The sequence below is a fragment of the Chrysochloris asiatica genome, unplaced genomic scaffold (genome assembly GCF_000296735.1).
Source record: "Chrysochloris asiatica unplaced genomic scaffold, ChrAsi1.0 scaffold00007, whole genome shotgun sequence".
NCBI lineage: Eukaryota > Metazoa > Chordata > Mammalia > Afrosoricida > Chrysochloridae > Chrysochloris > Chrysochloris asiatica.
The window spans coordinates 20,095,605-20,105,307 of NW_006408525.1; the positions used below are offsets into that span (position 1 = coordinate 20,095,605).

Consider the following 9,703-nt stretch of genomic DNA (forward strand, 5'->3'; position numbering starts at 1 on the left):
GCCATTGGTGACATTGGTGTTAGCAACATGACGGCCATTGGTGACATTGGTGTTTAGCAACATGACGGCCATTGGTGACATTGGTGTTTAGCAACATGACGGCCATTGGTGACATTGGTGTTTAGCAACATGACAGCCATTGGTGAGTTTGGTGAGTGGTGTGTTAGTGAGGTCAGGTTGAAAATAGAAACTAGATTGGAATGGACTGAGGAATGAGCGGAAGAAAAGAGGAGCTAGATGGAATAGATGCTTAATGTGAGGGGGCAAGATGGGAAGATATTTTCAAGATAGATGAAGTTAATGACAGCATTAATGAGCAAGAGTCTGCTAAGAGAATGGGACTAAAGATACCAAGGAGAAATCATTGATACTGTGTAGTTCCTGATACTATGGTGGGGTTGAGGGTGGGGGAGTCAGCAAGTTGGAGGGCCTGGTGTATGCTTCCAAGGAGCCTGCTCCAGTTGAAATAAGGTTAAGATCAGAGACCAGGAAGCCTATGTGAATGTGGAGGAATTCAGGGTGATGACCAAGCTCCAAAGTGTGGACCCTGGATGAGGATAGTTGAAGTCAAGGGGACGTGAGGTCATCCATGGAGTTACATGGGATTAAGTTAAAACCAGTGAGAAGAGGATTGAAGCATCCCAGGAATGAGGTGGAGTGGCAGCCGTAGGCAGGGATATGGCAGGAGAACCCAGTGTCATTTGCTTTAAAGGGGAGGGATTTTTATAAGAGGAAGATGGGAGTAACCTGCTCAGTATTCCACAGAGCAACCTCTCTGTGGAAGACAAAAGAATACTCCATAGGAGGCCCCCGGGGAAGCAGTGTCCTCCACAGAGCCAGTTTAGAAGAGTTGTTAAGTGCCGTCAAGTCGGTTCCGACCTATAGCTACCCTGTATAGGGTTTCCGAGGAGTAGATGGTCTAGAAGAGTAGGAGGGTCCAAGTCAGGAAGAACAAAGGGTTGGGTCCAGGAACTAGAAGGAGGGAGGGCTTGGATCTGGATGTGGCAAAGGACAGAAGAGGACTGGACTTTGGGCACTGCCTGGCAAAAGCAGGATTGTGGGGCATTTCTCCTGGTCAGTCTCTGAAGAGGGTGAGTGCAGGGCAGATCAGACACTTAGCAACCTTAGAAGGAAGGAACTCTAATTTCCATTGACAAGTAAGGAACTAGAGGCACAGACACAGAGGGGTTAAGTAATCGACTCAAGGGTCAGAGAGCATAACCACTTATTACTAAGTAGTTATTAAGTAGTTATTAAGTAGTTATTGAGTTTAAAACATGAGGCAGAGTTTTGAACCTTGTTGGTCTGACTCTTAAGTAAGTGTAACTGTCATAGTCAGACCCTCTGTCCCAAACACCAAAGCGGCTCCTTCCCCACCCTCACCTCAAGGAGGAGCCAAGCATTGTGCTCCTAAACACAACTCCCCTCCCCACCACACTCACTTTGGTGTAACTGTTCTATGGCAGACCTATTTTGCTGGAATCATCCTGGAGAGAGTAAGGGCTAACAGCAGGTTGTTTGTGGGGTCAAAACCTGCACACACACCCCAGCACTGAGGACACACGTCTAGTGGTCAAATTGTTAGGGTACATTGAGTAGAAAAGGAGTGACCATAGTGGCCCCATGGAAGCCCCTCCAGGCTGTGTCAGGCTCCTTCAAGATATCTGAGATTGAGGTTCCTGCTAGTCCTGGTGAGCAGGGGTTGGGGATCAGGGGGACTACGTGGAGGGATAGAGCTGGCTTTGGAGTCCTGGTGTGGCACTGCGGATTAATGCGCTGAACTGCAAGGTCAGTTTGAACCACAAGGTCGATGGTTCAAGCTTACCAGCTGCTCCTTGGAAACCCAATACAGGGCCACTATGAGTCGGAATCAACTCAAGGGCACTTAACAAAAACAAGAGCTGGATTTAAGGCGAATCTGTAAAATAAAGTCACTGCCTCATCCCCCCCTGGCTTGTGCTGCAGTGAAGTCACGTTCCGGCTGGCACTTGTCTGTGCAACTGCTCTGGGATTTCCAGAGGGTGTGGGCTTAGCAATTTTTGGATCTCTTCCAGGCCAGCCAGCACTTTGTCCACAGTAGTTGGTCAATATTTGCTGAATTAAATCTGAGGCTGTGGAGCCAGACTGTTTGTCTGAATCCCAGCGTCCTTTTGCTAGCTTTGTGACTTTGAGCACATCACTTAACCTCTCTGGGCCTTCCTCATCTAGAAAATGATTGTTGTTGTTAAGCGCCATTGAGTCAGTTCTGACCCATAGTGACCCTGTCTAGGGTTTCCGAGAAGCAGCTGGTGAGATTGAACTGCAGACCTTGCAGTTCAAATGGCTTTGGAGTCTGGCGCATTAACCCACTGCGCCACACCAGGACTCCACACTTTGCACTGGACACCGCAAATTATATAGCCATGTTGTTAAGTATCTCAAGTCAGTTCTGACTCATAGTGACCCTGTATAGGCTTTCTGAAGAGTGGCTGGTGAGCTTGAACCACCAACCTCGCAGTTCAAACAAACCAGGGCATTAGCTCGTGGCGCCACACCACATAGCCAGTCCCAATTTGGAATATCAGTGTATCTACCCTAGGATGTATTGCATTAGGCAAATCTGCTGCACAAGACCTTTTTAAGGTGTTGAAGAGCAAAGATGTCAGCTTGAGGACTAAGGTGTTCCTGATCCAAGCCATGGTATTTTCAATAACCTCATATTCATGCGAAAGCTGGACAGTGAATAAGGAAGACTGTAGAAGAATTGATGCTTTTGAGTTATAGTGTTGGAGGAGAATATGGAATGTGCCATGGACTGCCAAAAGAACCAATAGATCCGTTTTGGAAGAAGTGTAGCCAGAATGCTCCTTGGAAGCCAAGATGGCCAAACTTCATCTCTCATACTTTGGACATACTGTCAGGAGGGACCAGTCACTGGAGAAGGATATGTTTGGTAAGGCGGAGGGTCAGAAAAAGGAGGAAGACCCCCAGCGAGACTGGTTGGCAAAGTGGCAGTATCAATGGGCAACAATTGTGAGGTTGGCCCAGGATCAGGCAGTGTTTTGTTCTGTTGTGCATAGTAGGGTTGCTATGAGTCAGTACAGACTCAATGGCACCTAACAACAACAACCCCAGAGAGCTGTTGCAAGGATTAAATGAAATTACCTGGAGTCCTGGTGTGGTGCTGTGAGCTAATGTGTCAGACTGTAAAGTCGTTTGAACTGCAAGGTTGATGGTTCAAGCTCACCAGCTGCTCCTTGGAAACGCTATACAGGGTCGCTATGGGTAGGAATTGACTCTACGGCACTTAACAACAACAACAACCTGTCTAAAGTGTTTACCACCTAACCAATGCACAGTAAATGTTAGCGATGGTTCTTTGTTGCTAAATTATCTCAGGAGTTCAGGTGTAATAAATGAATGAAGTGACCACATGAATGAGGGCCTGGGGACCATCTGGAAGAAAAGATGCCAAACTGAGATCTAAGTAGGGATTGGCGGCGGGAAGGCAGGAAGAGTTTGAGAGGGGCTGTAAGAGAAGTGGGAGAATTTTTGTGTCCAGTATTGCTAAGTAATTGTTTCCACCGCAGTCACTGATGTTATGGTGGTTCAGACCCTGCCACCACGGCCCGCAAAAATCCACATTGTGAGAGCAGACGTCGTGGCTTCCAGTCTTTATTACCAGGGCGTGCTCTCGCCACCCGGGAAGTTGCTAGGCTCGAGCTTTCGGAGCTGTAAGGGGTCTGCCGAGGCCTCCAACACTGTTCAACAAGCACAATCAAAGGGCTCCATGACTGCATCAAGCCGACTCGCAGGCAGACCACGCCGCTCCCGACAAGGTCCTAGGGCTGGCAGCCTTACCCGGCTCCATGCCTGAAGGGCGGAGCCCTGCAGTAGCTAGGTGCTCGTGCGCATGCGCCGACCGACCTCAGGGCGCTGGGCGACACTCAGAGGAAGGGGTTGCAGCCTGTTGTTGGCTGGGGCGGGTTCGGCTGCCCGGTAGAGCCTGACGTGGGCAGCAGCGGTTGCGGCAGACTAGTGAGCTGCGGCGGAAAGGTGCCAGCCTGCGGGAAGACGCTGACCGAGGCCGGGAGGGTCACGCTGGCAGGCACGCTGCTGAGCGGGAGGGGCATGGAGGCGCTGTAGGTCATAGAGCCCAGGGGAGCCCCGATGGGCCCGCCCACCGCCAGGCCCAGCGCTGGCGACCCGGTGCGCATCTGGTTCAGGGTAGGCCTGCAAGGCTCGCTCCCGCCAAAAGGGTTGGTAGGGGATGGAGCACTGAGACCTGCGGAACGAGAATGGGTAGGGAACTTGGAAAGCTTACATGCGGAGGGTACAGGAGGCTGGCAAGGTCTGGGGCTTCCAGATAGGGACGGGTAAGATTCTAGGGAAGAGGCTGGGTTCCGAAGGGAGGGGTGGATGAGAGCAAGTACCAAGGTTGTCCTACCTGTCATGAAGGGGTTTCGGGTTCTTGAGGCTTGGGGTACCTTGACCAACGAGTCAAGGTTGACCAAGGAAGAGGCTGAGGGGCCCAGGAAGGACTCAGGAGTCCTGCAGGCTCGGGTCTCGGTACTAGACTGGGTTAGCGCTTCTTCCAGCACATCCAGGTCAAAGGCATCTGGCTCCTTCGTGCCATTTTGCTTGGAGCTGGGGATTGGGTCTCCAAAGAGGTCCAGTTCTGTAATAGCAAGGGTAGAACTCATTAGTGGAGAGAGGGACTGGACAAGGGTGTGGACAGAAGGGGGCAGAGGCCAGCTCCATATGAGCTTACCCACTCCCTGGGATTTCAGTGCCTCCACAGGACTGCTGGGCTTCCCAGAGGTCAGGGCCTGGGCACCCTCCAGCATCTCCTTGGTCTCTCTGGATTCTGGAGGTTTGGCAAATGGGTCGAAGGTTGAGGTACCACCTAGAGCTGGCCAAGGAAGAAGAGAGACAGCAACAGGTTCAAGCACCATCTGAGCCCTTCTCAGGAAAGCAGACCTCTTCTCATTACAGACAGGGTCAGTGGCATCTTGGCACTTCAGAGAGGGGGGACCCAGAAGTCCCCTAGCCCCTCACACATGCCCTGACTCCACTTACCAGGTGTGTTGGAAGTCTCCACAGGGGCCCCCCAAGGGTCGGCTCCAGTGCTGGGCAGTTTGTGGTGGGGGGAGGTCAGTGTCCAGGGGTCTGTGGTGGGGAGTCCAGCAGGCAGCACTGGGGTCCGGCCCCAGGGCTCAGAGGAGGAAAGTGTAGGGGGCAAGTCCCAGGGTTGGCTTCGGGAAAGGGCATTTCCTGAGGGGACTGGAGACCAGGGGTCTGCAGAAGGCCCCCAGGAAGAGCCTCCAGACTCTGTACTTGGCCTGAGACCTGAAATGAACAGCACAGACATGACCCCATGCCCAGCCTTACCCCCTTCCAGTGCCCTCCTTTACCCAGCCCAAGTTAGAAGCCTATGGGACCCACTTCACAGGTGGGGTGAGAACTCAGAACCTTTGGGCCAGCTGGAGCCCACTTTTAGCAAGTTGTCCCAGGAGCCTGGGCATCCAGTCAAGGGCAACTCAGACCACCTTCCCAGTAAGGAAAGTCAAGGAGAGAGGGAACAAGAGAACACTTGGCTGAGTTTCCCCATCAGCTGTGCTCTTCAAGCAGGCTCCTTAGCTGTTAACTACTCCCCTGGATTACAAAGGAAGGTGAGGGACTTGCCCAGTGACCCTCAGCTATGGGGCAGTGGTGGCTGCAAGTGCTGAGAAGGAAGGGGTTCTCTGAGGCCTGAGGCGAGCTGGGAGCTTCTTGCAGTCCTGCATACCCACCTGGGATGTCCCATGGGTCAGCAGAACAGTGTGTGGAGGGTGGGGCCGGGGCAGATGCGAAGATGTCAGCCAAGTCCAGGAAGGAGGACTGTGGAGAGGAGAGGCATCAGGGCTCAGAAGCAGGCAGGGCCAGAAAGAGGACCTGCCCTGACCTGTCAACCCAACTCCAGCTCAGTCTCTGCTTTATTCATGCCACAAACATCTATTAATGATCCCTCGCTTTCCACTGTCTAAACAATTTCCTCATCCATTTCGTGCTTGATTTTCACAACAGTCCTGTGAGGTAGAGAGAGCAGGTATTGCACCTATTTTACACGTGAGCCAGCTGAAGCCCAAAGTGAGGAAGTAATATGCCTCAAGTCATATATCCAGAGAGAGGCAGAGTTGGAAGAGACCCCAGCCCTACCTGATCCATTCCTCTTGTGTCCTGTCACTCATTCCAGCAAAAAGGGGCAGTGAGGGAGGAGACCGATTTTACCACAAGCCTACCTCCCTAGGTCAGTGTCCAGGAGAAGTTAGGCCACAGGAAACATGGGTCAGAAATACCCCAGAATAGTATGGACAGCTTTGCAGGGTGGGCTTGCTTCCAACAGCCTCCATTCCTCCCTCCCAGAAAGTATGTCTATGAGCCCAAGACGTCTGCAACAGCAGGTAGCTGAGCCCACCTTTAGTCTGGACCCACAGCATCACATAGTCCCTAGGATGTCAGAGCTGGAACTGTTCAGTATGCCCATTGTGTGGAGGAGGAACACTGAGGCCCGGCCAGGGAGTGAGCAGCAGCAAATCCCTCGGACCCTGGATCAGGATCCTTCACATCCCACTTTGCCATCATCAGTCAGTTTCCAGCCTTGCTGTATGAGACTGAGGGCTGCTACACCCCCTCCTTTTCATTTAATAAACACTTAATGATTTCACTATACCAAGCCCTGTTCTACACTTACTAAAAATATTACTTCATCTCCCAGGACCTGTCCAGCCCCCGCACCTTAGCTCCCTCCCTACCTGGCTGGTTTTCAGCGTCTCCTTTTTCTCTTCTCTCTGGGGCTCTCGATCTCGATCCCGATCCCGATCCCGCCATCGGCGGGCTGCAGCCCCAGCACTGTTGGCCATGGGGGAGTCATCTCCCCTCCAGGACTTCACCTCCTGTGGAAGAGAGGCCAGGAGAGCATGAACAGTCCAGGCTGTGCCTGACAAAACCAGAGATCTGAATCCAGAAGAGAGTGCGGAGGGGGAGGCAGCAAGAGGTTAGGACCAGGTGTCCAGAGCAGCAGCAGGGACCACCAGGTGAAGCCCACCAGGTGAAGCAGGAGGGGCCTGGCTAGGGCCTGGGTAGCACCTCCACCAGCACCAGTACAGGTGGCTCAGTTACTACCTTCTCATGCTCTTGCTGGCTCAGACGCAGAGCCAGCTGCAGCTGCAGGTCCTCATCCCTGTGGGAGGCCGGGGGTACCGGCTGCTAGGGAGGAAAAGAAGGGTAAGCTGGGCCCAGTTCCCCACCCCTAGGTCAGAAGAGCAGCACGTGAGTGGGGGTGAACTTCCCACAGACAACAATGTGGGTATGACTTGCTTCCTGCCTGGATCTGAAATGCAGTTTGAAAATCAGGATTGAGCCTTTTCTTCTGGCCCTGCTGTGAAGCGCAGCTGCTTCCTGTCCGATCTGCCCAGATCCACGAAAGTAATGGGAGAGGAGATATCAGGTGGACCGCCCCTGCCTCCCCCAAAAGAGCAGAACCTGGGGCTTTAGGGAGCAACTGATAGGGGGGTGTCAGCACAACTTTGTGTCTTCTAGGAACGCATCTATCAGCACACTCACCTCTTCCCCACTTTGAGGTGATAAAAGCACACCGCACACCATGTGCTTGATGCCCAATGCATACTCAGTGCCCCTCCCCCGGCCTGTGTTAGGAGGCAGTGAGGCCAGCCCCATGGGGACAAAACCAGGACACAGGCTCTGTGCTACTCTTAGGAGCAGGATGGGAACTTTGGGGCTCAGAGTCAGGGAGCCTAGGAGCTTAGACATCTCTTCTTGCCCTGACCAGCTGTGGTGACCTCCAGGCTGCCCCAGGAGGGAATCTCACCTTCTCAGCTTCCTCACGGCTCATGGCCAGGGCCAGCTGCAGCTGCAGCTCCTCTTCGCCTGATGTCTGGGGTCGGGCCTGCTCCAGGTCTGAGGCGTAACGGGGGGATGAGGAGGAAGCTGCAACACATTGAGACTTTGTGACCAAACTGGTGCCTACGGGCTTCCACAGCACACCCAAAGGGGTCCCAACAGCTGCCTGCCAGGAAGCTGAGGCTCATGGGGGAGGAAAGGGAGAGGCAGTCAAGGGCTCCAATGGGCTAGGCAATGTACTTGGCCTTTCTGGACATTTTCTGCTGCACCCCTATGGTAAAGATTCCAGTCCCTTGTTTACAGATGTGCAAAGGGGTCCTGCAGTAGGATTTATGCCCAGGTCCCTTCCTATCTCATGTCAAGGTGTGTGAGAGGATGGGAGGTTTCGGTCAAAGTCATGGTGGCCTGACAAGCCAACTGTCAAGGGCTTTATGAAAGGGAGGACCACTTCCATGGGTTTCTCTGACCATGAAAACCCACATTGCTGGGGGAGAGGCAAGAACTGCTTGGCAGTTTTCAAGGGCAGTGCTCGGAGTCGGAGGATGGAGGGGGATTTGTGGATGGAGCACACAATGTGTCTAGTGTGTAGCATGGGGCTGAGGGTGTCCTGAGCCATTTCATTAATTCTCATATCAACCAGTCGAGGTAGGTAAGGTGATCCCCACTTTACAGATGAGAACACTGAAGTTCAGAGAGCTGGTGGTCCAGTCCAGGTCACACAATTTGTGAGGGACAGAATGAGGACTACTGACCAAAGCCGATACTTAGGTCACGACACCTGCCTCCCAGAGAAATGACGTTATTTTTGTGACCTTGGCAAGGAGAGCCTTGTGCCTTGCAGTTTCGCTCCTCCCCGCACTGGGTCCTCATAACCCTCAGAGGTTGGTACTGTTATCTGTGTTGCAGGGCCCGGAATGGAATGCAGCCTCCTCCCAGTCCCCAGCCACACCCCAGTGGCTCACTCACAGTTGTAGGAGGATGGGGACCCACGGGAACGGCCATAGTCATCGCAGTGCCGACGACTGAAGCCCGGCTGCCCACTGCCGATGCCGACGCCCTCCAGCGCCATGCGCTCCTTGGTCTTGAGGGCGTGCGTGCGCTCCTGCCGCAAGCGTTCCTCGTCCTTGAGCAGAGCCATGACCTGCTTGACCTTCTCGCGCACATTTACCCCCTGGTCCTTGCCATCCCGGTCTATGTACTGGAAGTCCTTGAGTGTCTGGATGGTGTAGAGGTTCTCGCGGCACTGGTGGGCCACGCGCTCCGAGCCCGTCTTCAGCAGGTAGTCCAGCAGCGTCAGTGCCTTGTACACGTGCCGCCAGTTCTTGCCACTGTCATTGAGCCGCCGCCACAGCATGCCCATGACCTCGGCAAAGGCCACCGTGTTAAAGGTCAGGTCTGCGATCTCTGACATGAGGGAACTGGGCGGTCCCCAGGGGTCATTGCTGGTGGCTTCTCGTACCTTGATCTCCGCCTCGGAGTAATTGTGCACGATGTTCTTCACCTGGCGCCGCAGTGCTGAGGTCGTCATGGCTGGGGACTTGGAGATGGGCGACCCCCGCCCCAGCCTGAGGTGGAGGACTGAGGGCCACCGTCGTGAGGTCTCGGTTTTGAAGGAGGTGCCACTGTGCTCTCAGCAAGGCAGCGGTGTCTTTGGGTTCCACATGGGTCTGGAGGAAAGAGAATGGAACTCAGGCAATGGCTCGCCTCACTGGTCACTTGAGACCTGGCTGGATTAGGCCTGGCAGAGTGTCCCCGCTGCCATTATTATTACCTCCATTCACAGGGAAAGGGAAGCTCACACAGTAAGTGGGGGCCAGGATTT

The 9,703-nt window shown here is 53.6% G+C and overlaps 1 protein-coding gene across 1 annotated transcript; it reads right to left on the reverse strand.

Moving 5' to 3' along the window:
* Positions 1 to 3,926: 3,926 nt before the first annotated feature.
* On the reverse strand, positions 3,927 to 9,409 carry EPN3 (epsin 3). The gene is made up of 9 exons (XM_006832460.1): positions 8,848 to 9,409; positions 7,850 to 7,968; positions 7,144 to 7,224; positions 6,774 to 6,914; positions 5,772 to 5,859; positions 5,059 to 5,328; positions 4,751 to 4,885; positions 4,427 to 4,657; positions 3,927 to 4,264 (listed from the first exon to the last, which is right to left on the reverse strand). Exons 1-9 carry the CDS (start codon positions 9,407 to 9,409, stop codon positions 3,927 to 3,929), a joined length of 1,965 nt encoding a protein of 654 aa, XP_006832523.1.
* Between the last annotated feature and the right edge of the window lie 294 nt (positions 9,410 to 9,703).